General features: G+C 40.9%; 1 protein-coding gene across 12 annotated transcripts in view; it reads left to right on the top strand.

Annotated features, from left to right (window-relative positions):
- Positions 1–24,341, top strand: part of TTLL5 (tubulin tyrosine ligase like 5) — a 254,786-nt gene that overhangs the window by 8,889 nt on the left and 221,556 nt on the right. For all 12 annotated transcript variants that reach the window (XR_002123777.1, XM_019640361.1, XM_019640358.1 and 9 more), the window contains exons 4-7: positions 6,771–6,853; positions 8,188–8,294; positions 10,422–10,552; positions 17,308–17,390. Coding sequence is in view for 11 of the 12 variants with exons in the window: in XM_019640361.1 (XP_019495906.1) it covers positions 6,771–6,853; positions 8,188–8,294; positions 10,422–10,552; positions 17,308–17,390 (404 nt within the window). In the remaining variant the exon portion in view is untranslated. The remainder of the gene's footprint in view (positions 1–6,770; positions 6,854–8,187; positions 8,295–10,421; positions 10,553–17,307; positions 17,391–24,341) is intronic.

The following is a 24,341-nucleotide window of genomic DNA, read 5'->3' as shown; positions in this document are numbered from 1 at the left end:
TAGTGTTCTTTCATGAGCAAAGGGTTTTCATTTTGGTGATGTCCAGTCTATCTATTTTTTCTTTTTTTGCTTTTGCTTTTGGTGTCATATTTAAGAAACTGTTGCCTAATCCAAGGTCATAATCCCTGTGCTTTCTTTTAAGAGTTTTATAGTTTAAGCTCTTATATCTAGAGCTAAATGGTCTTTGAGTTAATTTTTTTATATAGTGTGAGATAAGGGTTTATCCTCATCCTTTTGCATGTGGATATCTAGCTGTCCCAGTGCAATTAATTGAAGAGACTATTCTTTTCCTATTGAATAGTCTTGGTATTGTTGAAAATCAGCTGGCCATAGGTGCATTAGTTTATTTCTGGACTTTTAATATTCTGTTGATCTGTATGTATGTCTTTCTGCCAGTACCATATTGTTTTGATTATGGTACTTTTGTACTAAGTTTTGAAATTGGGAAGTGTGAATCCTCTAACTTTGTCCTTTTTTTGCAAGATTTTTTTTTTTTGGCTATTCAGATCCCTTGCAATCCCATATGAATTTTAGGATCAGCTTTGATAGGGAGTGCATTGAATATGTAAGTTGCTTTTGGTAGTGTTGCCATCTTAATGTTAAGCCTTCCAGTCCATGAACAAGGAATGTCTTTCCATTTGTTTAGATCAGTGGTTCTCAACCTGTGGGTCGTGACCCCTTTGGGGGTCAAACGACCCTTTCACAGGGGTCGCCTAAGACCATCGGAAAACAAAAAGATATTTACATTACGATTCATAACAGTAGCAAAATTACAGTTACAGAGTAGCAACGAAAATAATTTTATGGTTGGGGTCACCACAGCATGAGGAACTGTATTAAGGGGTCGCAGCATTAGGAAGGTTGAGAACCACTGGTTTAGATCTTCTTTAATTTCTTTCAGCAGTGTTTTATAGTTTTCAGTGTACAAGTCTTGTAGCTCCTTGGTTAAATTTATTCCTAAATATTTTATTTTTATTGATACTATTATAAATGGAATTGTTTTGTCAGTTTAATGTTTGGATTGTTCATTGCCAATGTGTAGAAATACAATTGATTTTTGCATATTGATCTTGTATCCTGAAACCTTGGTGAACTCATTTGTTAGCTCTAAATGTGTGTGTGTGTGTGTGTGTGTGTGTGTGTGTGTGTGTGTGTGTGGCCGGTTGGAGGGGTGGATTCTTTTGGATTGTCTATATATACAAGATCATATCATCTGCAAATAGAAATCATTTTTACTTCTTCCTTTCCAACTTGGATGCCTTTTGTTTCTTTTCCTTGCCTAATTGCCCTGACTAGAACTTCCAGTACAGTGTTGAATATAAGTGGCGAAAGTGGGGATCTTTGATCTTAGGGAGAAAGCTTTCAGTCTTTCACTGTTCCGTATGATGTTCACTGTGGGTGTTTCAAAATGCCCTTTATCATGTTGAGGAAGTCCCCTTCTATTTTTTTGTTGAGTGTTTTTGTCATTTAAGGGTGTTGGATGTTTTCTACACCAATTGAGATGATTCTGTGTTTTGTTTCCTTCATTGTATTAATGTGGTGTATTGCACTGATTGACTTTCGCATGTTGAACCACCCTGTGTGCCTGAGATAAATCCCACTTGGTCATGATGTATAATCCGTTTAATATGCTGCTGGTTTTGGTTTGCTTGTATTTTGTTGAGTTTTGCATTTATATTTATAAGGGATATTGGTCTGTAGTTTTCTTACGATGCCTTTAACTGGCGTTGGTATCAGGATAATGCTGACCTCATAGAATGAGTTCTCTCCTCTTTGGAAGAATTTGAGAAGGATTGGTTTTAATTCTTTAAATGTTTGATAAAATTCATCAGTGAAGCCATCTTAACTCAATTCATTGCCAGTAAAATGGAGACAATACCTATTTTTCAGGCATTCTGAGAAGTCAACATTATCATTTAATGCTTGGCACATAATACACCCTCAAAACTTACTCTACTTGTTGAATAGTATCTGCTCTACTTTGAAATGACTTTAAGGTTTGTCCTTGCTCCAAATAGCCAGGAGTTCAGAAGGTGGTGAGCACCTGCTTCTGGGATTTGAATCTTCCTCCCTCCCCAGGGATCCCTTGTGTTCTAATCCCCTCAGCAAGTTACTAGGTTACCACTTAAAGGGACATGGTTCATTTATACTCTCGGAATCCTGAGCAACTGAAGATTTGCTAACATTTGCTGAGACACTCCTTCTAAATATGACTTGAGGCAAAACGTCAAAGGTGAGCTTGAAAACAACAACAGTAAATAATCCCCCCAAAACATACTACTTTTGGTGTGCTTGTCACATAAATGAATCTATGTATTCTATGGCAATAGGCAGACCCTTCTTTTTTAGAATACCTAATAACATTTATTGGAAATTGGTATCCATCAATGTGGTCATCCCATTATTCATGCCGTCACTATTTTTTAGAACCTTTAAGTCTCTGGGTTTTTTTTTCCTTTATGCATTCCTGTGATTAAAGAAAAAGCCACTGAACTTATTTCTCAAACTCTGTTTTTGAATTTTCTGTATCTTCCCAATTCCTTGAGTTTTCCTCATTTTTTTCACCTTCCTGTATGTAAAGAGCAATTTAAATGACTTTTGCTAGTTGCTGCCTCAGATTTCTGAATTGTTAAACACTCTTGATCTATTTTTTTTTTCTTTTTGCTCTCTGAAATAGCTGACATAGATCTGCTGAGATCATAATCCTGTGGTCAAATCCCCTTGAGAAGTGTATCTGGGGCATTAGTTATCTTCTGTAGATCTCATATTAGATGCCAACCTTTTTTTTTTCTGTTATCTAGTAAATGTTTCATTGAATTAGCTGTTAAAATTTTTGGTACAATACAATTTCATATGCTTTGTTAAATATTCTAGGAATATGTTTTTCTCACTGTATTCTTGGTGTTTTTTTTCAAAACTGTGTATACTTTGAACAAGTAAACGGGATTGTATTTTAGAGGCAACAGAGATGTTTTCAGTTTAAAGTAATCTTTTCCTAGAATGAAGTTTCATTTTATGATTTGTCTCTGAATATATTTCATAAGTTTGCATTTGTATAGACTAGCACTGTCCAATAGAAATATGATGCAAGCTATATATGTAATTTTCCAGTGGCCTCATTTAAAGATGTAAATAGAAATAGGTGAAATTAATTTTAATAATATATTTAATTTAATCCAAAATATCATTTCTACATTACTCAATATAAAAAAATCATTAAGCTATTTCACATCCAGTGTGTATTTTATATTTACAGTACATCTCCATATGGTTTAAAATTTTTACTGGGAGTACTTGATCTGTATTTAGATTTCATAAATGTTGTAGCTGAAAGAGTAAATTCATATGCTCAAATTGTTTTAAACATGTTTTCCAATAGTTGAATTGATATCAGTTTTTAAATTTACATAATTAAATAAAATAAAAAATTCATTTACTCTGTCACACTAGTCACATTTCAAGTGCTCAGTGATATGTAGTTAACAACTACCATATTCAGTTCAACAGTGCAGTTGTAATTTTCTGACAGTAAGGCAAGCCATTCTGTGTTGCCGTTGAAGGGGTTATTCTTGTATTTTCAACGTCAAAAACGTCTGTTTTACCTTCATTCTGGTTTCCCACGCATTTTTGACCAAACCCCGTAGGGCACTTCACGATTCCCTAGGTGCTTCAGTGCTGACAGTCAGATTATTGGCTCCTTGTGTTTATTTCCTCTGCTACAGTCAGTCCTGGAACTTGCCAGGGGTCCTAGCACATCTGTCTGCCTCCTGAGATACACGTAGGTGGTTGGAGAAGAGAATCCTACAGTCTCATGGTGGAGTTAATGCAGTATGGGTTCAGAGGCTCCGATATTGGATGTTGGGCAGTTCGCAGTTAGCCAAGGAGAACCCTGCTCTGCCTCTTGTTTTTATAGGAAAAAAATGTGGGCAAGGTGGTTCTTCCTTGGACAGTTGGACAGATTCAGTTTACAGTTGCAAGTCTCCACTTGCCTCTTGGCTAGAAGAGAGAGAGCTTAGGGCTGCCAGGTTTTTCAAGAGAATCCCAGAAATCTAGATTGTTATATGAATTATTCCAATTTTAAAAGGTTAGCAACTAATTCAATTTTATATTGAAAACACCATAAGGAACGAACAAGCCAATTCTGTAGGCTGGATTTGGCCTTTAGGTCACCAATTTATGGCCTCTGGTCTAATATATATGGGTAATCAGCATTATTGGTGCTGGGGCTGTTCTACACAGGACATGAACGTGCATTAAAATCCCCAGTAGTTACAGTTGCTGTATATCATCCCACCCTGCCTTTCTTGCTCTCCCCTTTTGGCACATGTTCAATGTATCTGAGTTAGGTTATAGTTAGAGGTATGGTTTAGAAGGAGTCGGTCACTGCTTGCTATTTACGTACGGTGAGAATCAGGTCTGCCACTGAGCGTAGTGATCATTACATTGTTCTATATTAGAAGTAGGGGAAAGAGTATTAGCATTTTTATTTTTTAATTTGCTACATTAATGTATAATTTACTATGTGTGATACTATGTATTAATAGCTATTTTACTATGTATCTACTCTTTTACTATATAAAATTTTTTATTATGTATCAACAACTATTCTAAAAGCTTAACATGTATTAACTGATTTAGTGCTTACAGTTACCCTACGAGGCAAGTATCTCTGTTATCAACCCTATTGTACGGGTGAGGAAATTGAGCATAGGAAAATGAAATAACTTATTCAGGATCACAGCCAGGAGGTAGTAGAGCCAGAATTCGAACCCTGGCAGTTTGGTTCCAGAGACATACTCTTTCTCCCCCAGTCCCATGTAATCAATCATTCTTTATTTTTTCACACATCTTACTGATCACCTTCGCTGTGGCCTGGTACTGCGAGGCGAGCACTGCAGAACAGGCAGAGTCGGGCACAGTCCTGGTCTTCAGCAGCTGATGATGTTTTGGCTTTTTGCAAGTGCAAAAATGGAGGTATCAGAGATCACAGCTATCATAATAAAAAGACCTGCTTTTCTTTCGTTTTTCTAAGTGTTAAGAATAATACAGTGAACACATGTATACTCTTTCCCTACATTCACCAGTTATTAACATTTTGCCATACTTGCTTCTCCCCCCCCCCCACCACCATTTGAGAATTAGTTCAAATGCTTCATGCCTAAAGACTTTATTCAGCATGTATCTCCTAAGAACAAGGGCAATATGCAGTCCTTTAAAAAAATTGTTTTGTAGAATTCCTAGCTAACTTTTTCAAACAATTTGTAGTGATGCCTAGAAAGAGGTTGAATTTAATGGGCCAGAGTAAATGTTAATCTTCAAGGATATATAGAACTGTCACATGATTACAGACTTTCTTCTTAGGCAGGGGTCACAAGCACAGAATGCTTGCAGGGGCCAGACAGGAAATACAAATGAGTGCAGCAGGCTGGGTGGGGCCTGTGCCAAGCTGGACAGTGCGGGCCTTCCAGGAGGAAGTACCTGCACTTCTCCAGTTGGCTCTTGCCACGCCAGATGGAGAGAGAGCCCAGGGTTTTCAGGAGAAGCCCAGAAATCTAGATTTTTACATGAATTCCTCCAATTTCAAAAGGTTAGCAATAAACTCAATTTTATTTTTAAAGTGCAGTGCATATTGAACAAACCATGTCTGCAGGTTGGTTTTGGTCTTCAGGTCACCAGTTTATCACCTCTGGTCTAAGGTACTGGTAACCAGCATTATTGCACACAGAGGGCTCTCTAAAGCATGGTACTTAATCTTTTTGGTGCAATGGACCCTGTTGGCAGTGGGGATATGCCTCTGGGTCTTTTCTCGAAATAATGTTTTTTAAGTGTATAAAAAAATTTACAGGGGCCGGCCGAGTGGAGTGTTGCTTAGGAGTTGGTTCGGATCCCACATGAGGGCCAGTGATGCTGCGCCCTCTACAGCTAAGATGGCGAACAACAGCTTCACCTGGAGCTGGGCTGCCGGGAGTTGCTGGCAACCGCATAGGCTGCAGTGGGGCTGGCCGGCGGCGGGCGTGAGCTTTCGTGAGCTGCCGTGAGCTGCCATGAGCAGCTGTCCAGAGGCCGGCGACTGAGCTGCCTCACCCAGGAAGAACGCAATGATAATACCAACATGGGCCAGAGAAGCGCCGTCCTCCATAACTAGACTGAAGAACAAAAGGACAGCAACTTGTCTGTTTCCCTCCCCCAGTTCCCCAACGCTGTTCCCCTCCCCCAATTCCCCAATGAAACCTTAAAAAAATTACATATGACTACGAAGAGAAGCAGTTGTATTAAAGTATAGTTATCAAAATATTTTTAAAACCCCAAATTTGATATATGCCTTTTTATTAGTGCATTGAACAACATAATCTAGTGGTAGGTCTGTTGTTAACTTCCATAATTTTTAAGTACTACGAGAGTAAGAGAGATTTTGAGATAATTGTAACAACTATTAAATAATATTAAAATACCTGGTATCTATTGGTGGCAGGGTCCAGCTACTGCTAATACTTCTGTACTTTGTTGCCTATGTTTCTGATTGAAGGTAATATTAAATTTCAACTAGAAATTGGCAAAAACAACGATATAATTTTCCCTCTATGCTTCGCTCCCAACAAATTTCAGGTTAAGAACCCTTGGTCCAAAATAATCCATAAGCTCTCCTTTTAGTAGCATAAGCATAGCTGTATAATGTTATTAGTATAATCAAGCAAGACATTCTCTTATAGTTTACCTGTCTCTACAGTTAACTCCCTAGTTACTGAACTTGATTCTGTGTTTTTCTTTAGAGCGTTATCATTTGTCTTACAAGATTGTGCGAACAGACAGTCGCCTGGTACGCAGCATTCTGACAGCCCATGGATTTCATGAAGTAAGCTCGTTTTTACTACCCCATCTGATCTGTCCAAAAGCTGAAAATCTTAGCCACCTATCAGTTAACAGTGCAAACTCTAGAAAGTACCTGGGACCAATGCGTAGTGATGATGCAGAACTTGCTCTGAATTTCTTAATGCCTTTACCAGTTTCTCCTTGCAATACATGGAAAACATTTTCACAGATTTTTTTTTGTAAAAAAAGTGTTTTTCGGCTTGGGCTAGCGGCAGAGTTACCCATAAGTAATTGTCTGTTACCCGATCAAGGTTCTTTGATTGCAAGCAACAGAAACAGACTCTGCCTAAATTAAACCAAAGGGATTTGTGGGGAGAATGTACACAAGATGGCTAGCAGAGTCAGAGGAAAAGCTGAAAAGGCTGGCCTTTGGCAGGAGAGAGACCAGGACAGCTCAGGGGATTTGGGAACAGAAACCTTTAGGACCATCTCCTCAAGGCAGTGCCATGGAAGTGACTTGACTCCACTCACTGTCCTTGTGCCTTCTCCACTCAGGAATCACATCCTGGAGACAGAATGACTAGCCCAGCTTGGGTCATGGATTCACTCCCTTGGGGGAAGGGGGTGATTGGCAGGTCCTTTAAAACCAAGGAATATGTTATTCCCAAAGAAAGTTGGGGAAATTGGGATGTTGGCATCAAAAGGAATGGCAGAAATGCTGGACAGACTTCTACTGTAGATATTTTGAGACGGTTGATAAAGGTTTGGTTGCTAGCTCCTTGTCTTACATTGAGGTCTGAAGTAGACATTTTGGGGAATTTCTGATACCAGTTTATATCCTGTCTTATTGCTGTTTTATCTCCAGGGCTTAACATGGCACCTAGCACATCATAGACACTGTGTACATAATTTTTGAATGAACGGACAAATGAATTCTTATGAATGAATGAATGAGTGAAAGAATTCTAAGTTGGTTTGCTACTCTAAATTTTTAGTTCTGATCAGTACTTTATACCCAGCATCTGCAAGAACACAGGGCACTCTGGAAAGGGAGCTTTGGGCTTGGGCCCTCATTTTGTGCTTTTATATACAAGAATAGTAAGAGACATTATGGACTTCTGTACAAGGATTACTTTATTCTCCTTTTTGCATTTGGGCTTTGCCTAACTCTCCCACTCTTTAAACTTGATTATCCCCATGTTCTCTGCACTCAACTTTTGTCTTGCTAGGCTCACATACTAAGTGGACATACTAACTGGGCCACCCCCGTGACAACTTTGTGGATGTAAAATCTCTGTGGCCTTTTCTGCCATCACTCTTCGTGGAGAGGGGCTCTCTTCCATGTTTTTTATCTTGTTTTTTCTTATCTGCCCTCAGGTTCACCCAAGCAGCACTGACTATAACCTAATGTGGACAGGATCCCACCTGAAGCCCTTCTTGCTTCGCACCCTTTCTGAAGCACAAAAGGTTAATCACTTTCCCAGGTAATGCTCTGGTGGCTACTTTGCTCTATTTAAAGGTACCTAACATTATCATAGATTCAAGTGTAAAACCGAAAACTGTAAAATTTCTAGAAGAAAACATAGGAGAAAATCTTTATGACCTGGATTAGGTAAAAGATTTTTTATTTTTTCAGCTGAGCCATCTTGCCACCTGTTGGCAGCTCAGCGGCAGCTCAGCTTGGGCCAGGAATCGAACCGGTGACCCTGTTGCTCAGCGCTCGCACCCTTGAGCGAGCGCTTAACCAACTGAGCCACTCGGCCGGCCAGCAAAATATTTTTTAGATATAAGAGTAAAAGCATAATCCATAAGCGAAAAAAATTGATAAATTGGACTTCATCAATATTTAAAGTGTTTATCTTTGAAAGATACTGTTAAGAAAATGAAAAGACAAGCCAGAGACTGGGAGAAAATGTTTGTAAAGCACATACCTGGTAAAGAATTTATATCCAGAATATATAATAAACTGTCAAAATTCAATAATAAACAACTCTGCTTTTCAAAATGGGAAAAATATTTGAACAGATACTTCACCAAAAAAGGTACGTGGATATGAAAAGATGTTGAACGTAAGTAGTTGTTAATAGAATGCAAATTAAAACCACATGAGGTCCTACTACATACCTATTAGAAGGGCTAAAAACAAAACAAAAAAGCATACACCACCAAGTGCTGGTCAGGATGCAGTATAACTGGAAATCTAAAATTTTGCTGCTGGGAAATGCAAAATGATACAGCCACTTTGGATAACAATTTGGCAGTTTCTTATAAAGTTAAACACATACTTATGTGGTGGTTTTAAAATGTGTTCACAAATTCCTTGACATTGCCTTCAAAAGATTGAGCTTCATTTCTCGGCTTTTGAATGTGGGCTGGACTTAAGTGACTGACTTCTACATAATAGAATGTGGCAGAAGTGATACTGTGTTACTTCTGAGACCAGACCATAAAAAACATGGCAGCTTCTTTCTTGATGTCTTGCTTGGATCACTTGATCTGGGAGAAACCAGCTGTCGTGTCATGAAGGCATTCAGTTAGCCTTGTGGAAAAATTCACACCGAGAGAACTGAAGCTTCCTGTCATCAGCCAGCTCCATATGAGTGAGCTGCCTCGAAAGTGGCTCCTCCAGCCCCAATCAAGCCTGATGACTGCAGCCCTGGCTGACATCTTGACTGTAACCTCATGAGAGACCCCAAGAGAGAGCTACCTGGCTCTGGCAGTCCCGCATTCCTGGCCCACTGTGTGAGATAGAAAATGTTTATTATTATTTTAAATTGCTATGTTTTGGAATAATAGGCAGCACTAGATAACTAATACTACTTACTAAATAATCTTATTAAACCCAGTAATCCCACTGCTTGAGACATGAAAATGTATGTTCACACAAAAATTTATAAAAGCTTATGTTAATATAAAAACCTGCACACAAATGCTTACAGTGACTTTATTCATAATCTTCAAAAACTGGAAACAGCTCATATATCCTTCAGCTGGTGAGTAGATAAACCAACTGTTACACCCAAATAATGGATTACTGCTGAGCTGTAAAAAAGAATGAAATGCCAATACATGCAACAACAAGAATAAACCTCAGTTGTGTTATAATCAGTGAAAGAAGCCAGTCTCCAAAGGATACATACCATGTGATTGATCCCCTTTATTTGACTTTCTGGAAAAGGCAATATTATAAGGACAGGAAACAAATGAAAGTTTGCCAGGGCCTGGGAGGTGACTGACTGGAAGGGTTGACTGCAAAGGGACTTGAGGTAACTTTTTGGGATGTTGGAACTCTTCTATAGCTCGATGGTAGTGGAGGTGATTATTTGTATGTATTTATTCAAATTCATAGAATTCTACACTAAAAAGGGCAAATATTACTGTACATAAATTATACCTTAATTTATTCATCAAGAATAAATCTGACCAAAGAAACCCATTCCATGAAAATGACTAATAAACCTTTGGGGTTGACAAAGTGATAGATTTGTCACATGCCGCTGTCCTCAGTAACTGCTTCAGAACTGTAGGCTATGAACCCTTTAGAATGGGACAACACGGGAAACCCTCTGAGTCCGACTTTTCTGAAATGGGACTACTTTTATGATTTTTAGGTCATATGAACTTACCCGGAAGGACCGACTGTATAAAAACATCATTCGAATGCAGCACACGCATGGATTCAAGGCCTTTCACATCCTCCCTCAGACCTTCCTGTTGCCAACTGAGTACGCGGAATTCTGTAGTAAGTGCTTGACTCAGAATGCCTGACCCCAGCCACTGGACTTGGGGCGGACTTACCCCAAGGGCTGCCTCAAGTCAGTAACCAGTCACGGCTTTTCAAATCCTTAAAAAATTGTTTCATTAGTGAAATAGCTGCAGAGATAACTTTAAAGCTCTTTTTATCCTTTTTATGACTGTGTACCTGTATGTTTATTCTTAGTAAGGCTGTCAGTATTATTTATGTAAGGACATACATATATAAAAAGTCTCTTCTTTGTTGACGAGAGCTAGTGCCCATGTAAGGGTGTAGATACTTCTGCATATAAACTACTTACGCGCCCTTTTTGGTGTCTCTTTTCCTTTTAACATCTAGGGAATATTCCTGTCACCTTGATTTCTGGACCTGTGTGACTTATGTTCTTTGGGGTAGAAGTATTATGCATCTTTGGTGTCAGGGTTTGGAGATACCACTTAGTGACTCTCTCCTTGGAGTTCAGACTAATTGAAAAATACACATTGGAGCCACATAGGGATCTAAACATCAGCTGTATTGCTGGTAAAGTTAGGTAGGGACACGTAGCCTGCATCCAAGGGCCAGTGGGCTTCGTATTTCTTTTGCCTGGAAGTGAACTTACCTCCCCAGGCCTCAGCAGAGGAAATGGGCTATTTCAGGCCTTCCTCATGGGACAGAGCCCGACTTAGGCTTAGGGCACAGAGAAGGTGTGCGGCAGGTCTTTTGTGAGAGCCTGAAGAATAGTGATAGTAGCTAACACCTAATGAACACCTCCTTCCTAGTAGGCCCTCTTCTAAGTTGTGCCTTTACCCTGAGGTGGGTACTATTGGGTTGTCAGAAAAGTCATGACGCATTTTTGCAATGAAAACCATAGAAAAAATACGTCATGACTTTTCCGACAACCCAACATTGTAATTCCCAGTTTTATAGATGAGGAGAGTAAGGTACAGAGAGGCTAAGGAGCTTTCCATATGCAGCTTGCAAATGGCAGGATTTGGATTCAAACCCGGCCGTTGCGCTTCAGAGGCCGGGCTCTTCACCACTGTGCTTGATTGCTAAAGACACAGGGCAGTGTGTACGCAGTGTCACAGTGAGACAAGTCACTCTCGGGAGGAGGATCAGGTATGACACAGAAGGACAGACACACACATAGTTTCCCTCGCCACAAGTCCAAGAGATGATTGTTCCTGTCTTAAGATCGAGGAAGCGTGGGGAGAGGAAGAACAAGGTCTCTCTAGACTTCCTGACTTGATTCTTTTAACTTGTTGGCCTTAATCTGGTCTGGTCACCCAGTGGGGTGTTCGCCCTCCAGGACTTCCATCAGCAGGGATGGTCAGCAAGGTCTCCTGCTTCGACCTTGGTGAGGCCATTTCTCTGATAGCACTTGTTGGTCCTGCTGGGACCATAGGCTGACAGTTCAGTATTTTCCCACAGAGGGCTCTGAGGTGGGTCCGAATAGATTATTAGATGAATTAAGTTAACTTCAAAGTTGCATTGCACTCAAAGCTGAAAATCTGTAGTTAAGAATTTTTGTTATGTGACTTTAGCCAAGTTACTTAAACCTCTCTGTGACATAGCTTTCTCCTGTGTCAAAAAGGACTTCTCAAAAAACTTGCCCCCCAAATAGGTTAATACATGGAGAGCGCTTGGAATGGTGCCTTACAGGTGCTTAATAAATGTTCAGTATTATTTCCTATTTCAAGTTATGTTGAGAGAGATCATTACATAGCAAAAGTAAAAAAATCATGTAGTAAGCCAACATGATAGCATAAGAATGCTTCAACTGACATGTCAGCAATGCAAAAGGGTTCCCAGTATGACTCCTCCTGGCGTTGGAGTCCTAATAAGAAAATAAAGTCCAGAATAATGTCCTACAAAGACTAAAGGCATCTAAGTTGAAAGTTCCCTTTCTCCTCCGCTGTCGCTTGTTCAGCTGTTCTTCCCCCCATCTTTGGAGGCCCGTTGCGAGCTGGGGAAGCTCATTCAGATAATTGGACAGACGTAGGGCTCCCCCGGAATTTCAAGCCTGACCTGTCTTTCAGTAGAATTGCTTCTTCAGCATATTATTCAAACTCTCATGTGTTCTACTTTTTAACAAAAAATGAATTCATTTGGTCAATAGGACACATAGAATTAATACAGCAGCAATCCAAAGCCGCCACCTTTAGCCCCAGGGCAGTTATTCCAGGCAAATGGTGTTGCTCAGTCCCCCACACAAACCACTCATTGCTGTTGCCACGCAAAGAGCCCAGCAGGGCCTGTGTTTGTGGGAGATGGAGGACAGGGACACTTGGTGGAAAGAGGAATCTCTCTGGTTTTGGTCTCGCCAGGATGCCCGTCACTCTCTGCTAGTTGCCAGGTGTCGTGACCTCTCCACGTCAATCCCCTGGGGGGGAAATCCAACAGCATTAGGTTAATCGTGTTGCTAAATTTACACATTAGGGGAGAAACCCATCTATTTCTATCACTTCATGTTTCAAAGAGACGGCCCCCTTCTGCATAAAGTACCTTCTCTTCCTGTGGTGTCCACCTAGCATATTTTCACTTGGGAATCCCACTTTCTCCACGATGCTTGTGTTCCTGCCTCCCCACTGCTTACTTGCGTGTGGACACATTTTTGGGAGGGAAAAGGGAGATGAACAGGCTGGCCTTTAGAAAAGTAACTGCATGAAACGAATTGGAGGGAGAAGGGGGAAGAAACGCAGTGGTCACCTTGAAGGTTATTGAGTAATCCAGGTGAGAAGCGTAGCTGGACTGAGCTAGGTGCCAGAATGGAAAGAACGGTAGAATAAATAAGGTTTATAACAGGCTGCGAGTGTGAGACCAGTCAGAGATATCCCCGGAGGTGTGAGTCCAGGAGGGTCAGCAAGGCTTCCTCCGGGGGCTGTAACCGGAACGGAAAGGGAGAGTGTGAAAGGGGAAGGAGGAGGAGTGCAGTTTGGATCAGGTTTGATTTGAGGTGCCTGCAAGTATCCATGTCGCGATAAAGGCCGTTTTGAGTTTTGGCCAGAGATACAGATTCTGGAAGTTGCAGGTATGGAGGTGGATGTGAGTACCAAGGGAGGGAAACATTACGAGAGGCAGCACCACAGAGAAATCAGAGTGGGGGCGAGAGGTCCAAGGCAGGAGCAAGGGAATGAGGTCCCCGGGGAGGCAGGCAAGGGTTAAATCGGGAGCCCCAGCGGAAGGGTGAGCTTTAGGACGGAGGTGGGCATGTCTGTCCCCTAAGGGAAGGAAAAAAAGAAAAGGAAGGCTAAGTGATGACTCAGATAAAATTTTAGATGGAGAAGAAAGCAAGGGAGTGGATTTACAAGGCCTTACCATTAAGTTTGGAACTTAATGGTCATACCTCGTATGTTACAAATTCCCAGCCTTCGAGGCAAGCAGGGTGATGGGGACACATGATAAGAATGAAGGGCGTAGGGATGGGTTTGTGTGTTTGAGAGGCGCAGAAAGGGATGGGAATAGCTTGTGAAGAGCCTTTGAAAGGGAACTGATAAGGAGCGGACATGAGAATTGCCAAAGACACTGGAGATACCAGCCAAGGTGGGTCTCGTGAGTTCATGGCTTTCTGTTCTAATAAGAGAAGATCTTAAATCCATCTCTGTAGAGATCTAGCCCAGAGACCAATCACTACCTGAAGTGATGTGAAGCCTGGAGACTGCCAACAATTAGTGTGGGGTTGGAATACATGGCATAGCTCTTCCTAGACTCCTGGCGCACTGTTGCCAGTTACAGCATGTGGTAGACTTGGGGGTCTGTGGCCCCGAAGAACCTAAGTAAGAGCCTCTTGCCAACTCCAGCCACTTCCCTGCCAGTGGACAGCTTTCTTGGCAGGAAGGAAACAACAAGGAAGATAGGGTGACGCCAGCACCAGAAGAGCCGAGCTCCCCGCCTCCAGACCCCAGCAGGTTTCTGTTTACTTCTGATTGGTCAGAACTGTGTCCTATGGCCGTCTTTCCATGCAAGAGAGACTGAGAAATAATTCTAAGGAATGAGCAAAATTTTGATGTCAGCCAGTTAATTACAAATTAGTGGATTTCAAAGCAATCAGTAAATTTATAGAATCATAATATTGGAATTATAAGAGGGCCTCATTTTAAAGATGAGACTGGCTAATTTAAGCAAATTACCCATGGTGTAAAAGCCAGAATTCGAACTCACATATTTCTACTCCTGGTTCAGTGTTCTTTCCATTGGATTGAAAGGCTGTCACTGCAGGACCTGGGAGGCACTAGAAAAAATGGCAGACTCTGTCTAGCACATCTTTGTCCTGACAGGCGACTGAGCTCTTCGCCCTCCTATGCCTCTGATTTTCTGGCTTCCTACCCACATTTTTAGAAAAAAAAAAAAAAAATCAATCTTTGTCCTGAAATATAACAAATCAAGGAGAAAAGCCTAGTATGGAAGACAATGTTTTGGTATTTAGAATTTCAAGAACATGATAAAAGTGAAGCACCAGAAGAAGCTTCAAAGTAAGATTTATTAAACGTGTTAGGTGGCAACGGTGGCGTTTAGCCAGATATTCCTGAAACGAGACTTTTCTACACTGGCTCTGAGAGCTTTCTGCTGTCTCCAGACAGGTTTGGCCCTTTTCTCAGGCATTCCTATAGCATGCTGCACTTCCTCCTTGTAACTCTCTGTGTCTGTAACTACTTGGTCAATGTCTGCCTTTTCTGCCAGTCTAATCTCCGTGGCGGTAAAGACTGTTTTTCACTACTGCATGAAACTGATTGACATGGATCAATCACCTAGCAAACTGATTGACACGGATTGGGTACTTAGAAGTGTTGAATGAATGAAGTTTAGAAAATTTTGTAATTTTTTTGTTTTCTTTAATTATTAATAGAGTCATCTGTGCTCAATCCATTATTTCTTCAGAATTTGGGGAAAATGGCCAATGTAAAAAAATATATAAACTGTATACACATAAACATATATTCAGTGACTTCACTGTGTAGAGATTTCATTTGTCTTATGTAACTATAAATGTCATCTATAGCAAGACTTTAAAAGTATTTAATTTATATGTTTTGAAAGGGAACATATTCCCATGGTACAAAATAATAATCAGTGAAAATCTTCCTTTCTCCTCTTTCCCTCAGACATCCAGTTCTCCCCAGAGGTGATCAGTGTTCCCAGTTTTTTTTACATATCCTTCTAGAGATAGTCTCTGCATTTACTGGCACGTAGCTTGAGTGTGTATGTGACCAGATGGCAGCAGACAATACACATTGCCCTGCATTTTCCTTTTTTTCACCGAACAGCCTATCTTTGTGATCATTCTCTATCTGTCCATTAATAACTTTCTCATTTTGTGTGTCTGCTTAATATTCCATTATGTAGATCAGGTGTCCGCAAACTACAGCCCTTGAATCAAATCTGATCTTCTGTCTGTTTTTATGCATTCCAGGAGCTAAAAATGGTTTTTACATTTTTAAATGATGGAAACAAAAAAGAAGAATAAAATTTTGTGGCATGTGGAAATCATATGAAATTCAGTATCCGTAAATAAAGTTTTATTGAAACGCAGTCTGCCCCTTTGTTTACATTGTTTATGGCTGCTTTTGAGCTGCAGTGGCAGAGGTGAATAGTTGCAACAGAGACCGCATGGCCTGCAAAGCCTGAACTATTTATTATCTGGATTTTTACAAAAAAAGTTTGCTGGCCCCTCACACAGGTGCAGTATAGCAGACAGTATAGCAGACAGCTTTTGATATTGTTACACAGCACTGAATAATCTTGTACATACAACATTTCACATATGTGTGAGTGGAACTAGAGGATATATTTCTAGAAGTGGAATTGCTTATAGAGTTTTAAATTCTGTGTGGCAATTCCATTTTTCCTGACTCGATTAGGTTGCATCAAGGAAAAAGCAGACGATAGGGGAGAATGGACAAGGAGACCTTTTTCTGCTTCTGGTGAAACAGTCTGCGGCACTGACAACGTCAAGTGCCTGTTGGGAGGCCTTGAAAAGACCAAGTGCCTGTTGGGAGGCCTTGAAAAGACCGTTTGGCTCTTATCAGAGGGTGGGTCCTTTGTTCCTGCTTCTCTCCGTGTCCTCTGACCTCCCCTAAGAGGAGGGCAGAGCCACCTGCAAGCCTCTGGGAGTCAGGGAGGTTTCCTTTCCCATGATCCAAAGGTATTTAAGGTGTAAACCTGATCCTGGGAAAGGAACAAGAGTAAAGGGTGCCATTTCCTCACTTGCAAATTATTGTTTTTCCTCTTCGCTTGCACACTGTTTGATATTAGGTGATTTTTTTCTTATAAGCTCAGAGAAATTGCTTAAGGAAAGTGCCCATCTTAGTAGATCTGGCGTTTGTCACATTGTCACTGTCTGCAGTGTGAGCCTCTGGAGGTTAATGAAGGCGAGACTCAAAGATTCATGAAGGTTGTTTGTGACGATGATAGGCTAACATGCAGATATTTGTCTGTCTTTGTTTTCATCATCTCATTCAAGAGGAGAAACGGTGGAAGAAATATATTAGGTAGTATTTGCTGTCGTTTTGCTGTCTCCTTCTCTTTCTCCTCCCTGTTTTTTTGTCTCTTCCCCCTCCTCCTTCTTCCCTCCCTCCCTCCCTCTCTCTTCTGTCTCTGTTTTAATTTTTAAGGCTAATCCAAAAATACCCTCCACTTAGAAATTTGGAAAATTCTTTGGGTACCTGAGTAAATAACCATTGTTCATTTAAGTTGATAAACTCATGTCCCTTCTTTCTCTTTCTCTCTCTCTCCCCCTTTTTATCTCCCAATGTTTTGAGCAGATTCATATTCAAAGGATCGGGGACCTTGGATAGTAAAACCAGTGGCCTCTTCTAGGGGGCGGGGTGTCTACCTGATCAACAATGTAAGTATCCAGCACATGGCAACCTCCCACCTTTTTGTTCTCCCCTGCGTCACTCCTTGTCCTAGCTACTAGCATGGTCCCTTTTTGTTCAGCGCAGGTTTTCCCTTCTGAAACCTGCATTCAGAAGTGTGAGCTGAGGGTGGGTATGATTTATCTACTGGCAGTCACCTCCTTTCATGACGACAGTTACTCTATGGCTGAAAAGTTACTTGACCAAATTTTGGGGGAGGACAGCCTTTGGTATCATCAGAAAAGAGGTACTTTTCTGCTTTCAGCATGCAGTCATATTAATTCCTCAGCACTAAGCATCAGTTGGTAGCATATATGTTTAGTTTTTATTGTGAGCAGAACTGTGGGTTCCTGTCCTCAAAGCCATCAAGGAAATTAACTTTAATTTCGTACGACATCCTTGCTGTCTCTTCCTCCTACCTCTTCCTCCTCCTCCCCTTCTCCTTTTTTCAGATCATCAATATCTTGATTCTTTGCAAAATCCTCATTAAAAGTTGTTTTGAAGTTGAGGACGTATGCAGAGTAAATGAAATCAAATCCCAACCCCAGTCTCATTCCCTAGACTTTCAACAGTAGTCAGTAACCTAATCTCGTTGATGTATGTTTCTTTTCTCAGCTTTGCATTGTGTTAATTCCCAGTTTGATATTGATGGCACGCACTTCACCTCCTACCCTCCCTCCTTCCCACATTCCATCTCTGCGTTTGATTACTTTTTATTACTTTTTATATTTTAAAGGTTTATAACATTTACATTCTCTTCAGTTTCTCTGCTTTATCTATAAGTTGAGTAAAAAGTTTAAACTCAGTAGAAACTTGACAAGGAGACCCTCAGCCTGGGTCTCTTTCCGTTCCTCCTCAACAGGTGATCGCCCTTTAGGTATGGGAACTAGTGTTTTCCTTTAGTTCAGGGAAAATGATCCTTTTTTTTTTTTTTTTGGTCTTTGTTTCTGCTTCCAGAACTCCTTTTTGAGGCATTCTGGGTCTTCATGTCAACTTTTCTCTCATTTAAAAAAAATTTTTTTTTTATAGCTGAGCCATCCTGCTACCTGTTGGCAGCTCAGCGGCTGCTCAGCTCGGGCTGGACTCGAACCGCTGTTGCTCAGAGCTCAAACTCTTGAGCGAGCTCTTAACCAACTGAGCCACTCGGCCGGCCCCTCAACTTTTCTCTCATTTTAAATTCTCTTTTTCCCTACCTTTGTCTTCTGGATCACCAGCTTGAACTCTATCCATTTTATTATTCATTCCATCTACTGTATTTCTATATTGGCTACCATGGTTCCCAGAAACTCTTATTTTCTGATTTGCTTTTTTTGTCTGTTTTTGTTAGTAGCGTGTTGTTGCTTAGTGGATGCAGTTTGCCTGCTGGTCTTTCTGAGGATACCAGTTGAAAGTTTTTTAAAGTTCTCTTTTGATTGGTGACTTCTCTAGGAATAGCCATTTTTCCTGCTGTTGGGTTTTCCCAATGTCAGTGACCTTAGGTGTGCGGAGTCACGTTTATGAACGAAAGACTAGACTGACAAGTTGACAGCTTGCTTGGGTTTCCCCTTGTGTTGTGTGGTGCGGGTTCCCTGATGACTTCTGTCTGGACGGGAGGCTGGCAATGAGAGCTGTGCCAGGGCAAAGCACGTTGTGACTGCCGGGCTGTACCTTGGCAGATGTGGGTGAGGAGCAGGCCCCCTTTTTCTCCCTTGCCAAAATATGGCAGGCCTCATTGTGGAGACCGAAGGAGATTTGGGTGATTTCTCTTTGGTGCAGTGCCACCTTTCCTGTCTTTTCTCTGTGGTGTCTGTTGTAGGGATAGAGTGGCCTCAAGTTCCACCCTTGTTTCAGATCCCTGCACTCACACAAGATGCTCTCCCCAGTGTCATCCTTAGGTTTTTATCCTGTGTGCAGAGCTTTGGGTGTTGGGGAAGACCCACTGGCCTCCCTGCTCCAAATGCTGTGTGTTAATTGCCTGTCTGATTCTTCTTCCTTGGCCCACTCCTGCTCCTTGTGTGTGTTCACCGCCAGCTTGGACGTCCTCAGAGGCCTCCTTGGGAGGATCACTCTCACCTCTGATATTCTGGGCTGGGGCTTCCTCTGCTCTTCTTCTCAACCTGATCCCATCTGCTTTCTATCTTATAGGATTTCCTTACACTTTTGGTCTATTGTTGGCTTCAACTACTTTCTAGCCTTGCTATCATTTCATTCTTTTAAAAAAATATCTTCTCTGTCCTTCCAGGGGGACTCTGGACAGGAGTATGTGTGGTTAGTACTCCATCTTAAATCCACGTCTTCTCTTTTCACAAGGTCTGAGCTATTTCCTATACATGCAGAAACTAACTCTCTGAAGGGTCTTTCACATTGGAAAATTCTTAAATTCAGTCTGGACAAAAAACTGTATTATAAAGACCGATGGCCCAACCTCTTGTGCTGAAGACGTATAGGACCTGGTTCTGATACAGCAAGTACTGCAGCCGCAGGTCCAGGCTGTAAGTCCTATTACCTGATCCTGGGTCACTCTGGAGGCCTTTCACCCTGGTCTCTTGTGACAGAAGGCCCCGGTCAGATGCCTTGGACCTCTCTTGCCTTGTCTCTTTTCTGACCTTGGCAGGGAGGCTCCTGTCCGACAGCTTTTCCTTCAGTTCCACGCCAGAAGCCCCAGTGTTGTTTGAATCTCATAGACGGCACTAGTTTGGGTTTGGGTTTTAGCTGCCAAATGGAATTGCTATTGAAAAGTCAACTGTGGTACAAGTTTGCTTTTTATTTTCTTAGACTTGAGTCAAAAAGAATAGGATCTATTCCCAACTCATCTGGGACTTTTTTCTTTTGGGATGCTCTTTTGCCCTAGTGATTTGTTATTTTAAAACCAGCATCATAAAGAATAGAAAAGTTAAACTTTCCTTGGTGGGGCTGAGAACCCTGTGCCCTGACTCTTCCCTGGGTGCTGAGTCTCATAAAGGGGGTGACAAGTCTTGAGAGAATGCGTTTGGCAGGCCCTCCTCCCCCTCCCACCCCTCCCTGGGCTGAATCCCTGGAGACCCCCTGCATAGATCAAAGTACTTGGCCTGGAACCTTGGCCCCCCACCCCCTTGGAGAAGCTTTGGAATGAGTCTGATTCTTTGAGGTATTTGGTGGAGGTGCCAGACAGAAGCCTGGGAAGATGCCAGCAGGCACCAGGGGAGCTGGCAACATGTGGACATGATGGGAAAATATTCCCATTTCACTCTAAAACTGGAATTTTATCACCTTTTACCCAGACCTACAAACCATGTAGTTAAGAATACTCTCTCTCTCTCTCTCTCCTTCCACACAAGGCCTAACCATTCCCTCTTTTCCATACCTGGATCCTTTCCCATGGAATATGTGACCCATTAGCCAACTGGATGAAGTAACTCTTTCCAAGGCTGCTGCCTGCTTTCCTTTCAGATTTGAGAGGTAGGGGGAGGGAGTGCTCAGGCGAAGGGTCTATGATCAGAACTAACTGAGTGGGTGAGGGATGTTGTGGGGGAGGGGCAGAATTAAGCGTGAGGGCCAAAGGAAAACACCTTCCCCTGTCTTCCTGCTGGAGTGAGAGGGCCTCTTATTAAATATTCCCAATAATAGTCATAGCCTTTTGGAAAATATTTGCAAATAGAAACTTTTACCATTACAAGAACAGGATAAAGGATAGAAAAAGCAATACTTTTATGTAATACTGAAGTGTGAGCTCTTGCAAATGGAAGCATCTCTCCGATTGGCCAACGCAGTTCCTCAGCAATGGGCTCTTTAACTCTAGAAATACATCATAAAGGAACAGAGTTGTATTGGATCCAACTCCTTCAGTAACTGTGACTGAATGCCATATTTTCCCCAATTTAGTATATTTAAATCCAGGAGGGGAAAGATCTGGTGTTTTCTAATTAGGGTATGAATTTGATTATAGAAGTCATATTTAGTCACCCTTGTCTCGTACATTATCCATGGTAAAAACAATAGTAATATTTTCCGAGATTTTAAGTCACTATTCACAACTGTATTGGTGAATATAATTTTGGACAGCTTTCTTGTTTCTGTTTGTTTATATGTTTTCATCTTATATGCTCTCTTCTCATGGTTCAGCAAATACTTAGGGAGTCCCTGCTGTGTGCCAGGCATGGCCACTCCTTACAGCCTTTTGAGGAACAGGGACTATCCTAATTCTTACACATCTTTATCTTCATTAGAACTCAGCACACTGCTCTTGAGTAGAATGGCATAGAGCATGCTGTGATGAACGCTGCTGAGTTACAGAGCTTAGTAACTAGAACCACATAGGTACTATTGAGTTTGCAGTAATAATAACAACTAATATTTCTTGAACATTTACTTTGTGCCTTCCAAATATAATCTTATTTAGTCTTTATAAGAACCCTAGGAGGTAATTACTGTTATTTCCTTAGTAAGTGGCAAAGTCAAGATTGTTAACTCAGGTCTAGCTGATTCCAGAGCACAAGCTGTTAACCACTGTGCCATTGTACCTTACAGTAACTTAACAGATACCATGAGCTTTAATTGTAAAGCCCAGTTAGAAAAATAGATGTATTTCCAACTTTCCCAACAATTCAGATTCTTGCTTTAGCATACTTTGGAGGGCAGTTTGAGCTTGGAATAGAGATCATTTAAAATGAGTTAACTGGGGATTGATGAAAAGGAAACAGGCTTGAAGATATCAAAAAGCTTTCATTAGTTACTTACCAGTATATATCAATATACAAAGAAACTATACCCAAACTATTTTTTCTTCTATGAGCTTACAATTGAATTACTAATGCAGATAGAAATAAGAGGTACAGACCACTGAAAAATATTAAAGTTCCCCAAATAGTGTAAGAGATTATGTTATGCCTAACTCAAAGGACAAATGTGTATGACGCAGAAGGAAAGAGGAAATGACCATGGACGTGAGATGCGCACGGAGTGAAGCCCATTACCAGCGAATTCAGGAAAGTTGTGTGGTCATACATCTGTTGTAGCCCATAAGTGTTATTCCCCAGGAAGAGAGCTGCAATTGTTTAATTTTAGGTTTGGAGCATAGCCTACAGCTTACTGCTTTGCAGCGCGATTGCATCAATCTTTACTGAGCTGACTCAGAATGGAGATAGTACTTGTGAGAAACTGATCAAGAAATGTAAGGGAGTCAGGAAATGGTGTGGGTGACTGAATCCATTAGTATGAATCAGTACTAATGTCATAGTGTTCCTATGATGCATAGAGAAGGGTTGTGAAAGTGGTGCTCCAAGTTTGAGATAGCAGCAGTGGGAAATGAGCGACTCTGGAGTTGCTCATCGTGGTTGTGTATAACACTATGGGACGCAAAATTATCCCTATTTGACGATAACTGTAATATTTGGGATAGCAAATGCATTACTATAAAGACAAACGTTTGAACTTGGGGGATAACTATTTTTAGTTTAGAACTTTGGGTGAAGATGTTAAGAGTGCTTAAAAGTTAAGCCTCGGAGGCAGACTGCCTGGGTTGAAATGCTGCTCTATCACTTATTAGCTGTGTGACTTTGAGCAGCTTCCTAACCCTCTCTGACTCTTTCCTCATCTCTAGTATTTATTGGGTTGTTGGAAAAGTCATGACACATTTTCGCAACGAAAAACAGAAAAAATACGAGATGACTTTTCCGACAACCCCGTAGGTGGTGATATGCCTACCTCCCACGAGGTAGGTGAGACCTCGTGGGTGAGGATTAAACGAAATAATACTTGTGAAGAATTAGAACAATGCATAGCAAATATTCAATACATTTATTAAATTTTATTTTTTGCTTCAAATGTTAATTATTTCTGTTTATGCTACTGTAGCTATTATCATCACATTTGTTATTATAGCCACTTCCCTTTTGGAGTCCTTTGTCTTATCTGGATTGTGGTGACTTCCAGTTGACTTCTCTGGCTTAATCTAATCTCACACAGAGTTGTTCTATTCCAAATATTTTAATATTACTATTTACTCAATTAAGAAACCACAATAATTTCCTGCTTCCCACCATGTTCAACGTAAACTCCCCTTGCCAGGGGTTCAGATCCCTTTACCATTGGGGTCCCTCCCTCCTAACTGTCTAACCATACCTCTCATTATTTCCCAATTCAGTCTTTTTAGTCCCAGGCCCTTGAATCTGCTCACTCTCTGTTCTACTGGGCTTTGTGCATGCCGTCTTCCCATAACAGCCTCCTTTCCTTTCTACCTACTCATCCATCTTCCAGGACAAGCCTTTCCTGACTAGTCCCACTCAACTGGTCTGCTCTTTCACTTTGCAACCTTTCATCTTTCACTTGTAGATAATGCTGCTCTGTATTCTTCTAAATTATATAATTTTCTGTCCCTCTACCTAAATACTAAACTCTTTGGGAGTAGGGATTAGGCTCTGAGGGCAGGGATTATATTTGTTTTCTTCATCACTGTATCCCCTGTGCTTTATACAGTATACAACAATACTCATAATTACTTATTGTAAAACCACTCGTTTTCACTGAAAAAAATCTTTAAAATTCCTAGCTTGGCCTTTACATACAGTGGCACAGCAGGTACCACTGAGGGCGTCAGTGAACATCCATCCCATCTCACAGGGGAAAGGTCTAAGTTCTCTAAGCAACTTGATGAAAGGCTTCATTTAAGAATAATGGTAATATTTTAAAATTGCTTGGCACTTTACGTCTGAGAGAAAGGAAGTTTTTTATTTTTTAAGTAGCTTTTATTTTCTTGGCATGTATTTAATATCATGTATATAAATCTTTAAGGCTCTTTAGGCTTTATTTATTATGTGAGAGATGCTGTGTAAATTTATTTTTTCCCCAACTGTAACTGGACACCTACCATGTTTATAGAAGTGGTGTGTTATGTGGCCAATTCGGTGTATATGGGTAGCTTGGAGGAAAACTTTTCTTAGAGTCTTAGTTTTCTCCATTATCGTTTCTAAAAGGTTAAGAACTTT

The sequence above is a fragment of the Hipposideros armiger genome, unplaced genomic scaffold, assembly GCF_001890085.2.
Source record: "Hipposideros armiger isolate ML-2016 unplaced genomic scaffold, ASM189008v1 scaffold_49, whole genome shotgun sequence".
NCBI lineage: Eukaryota > Metazoa > Chordata > Mammalia > Chiroptera > Hipposideridae > Hipposideros > Hipposideros armiger.
This window is presented reverse-complemented; position numbering and strand designations above follow the sequence as displayed.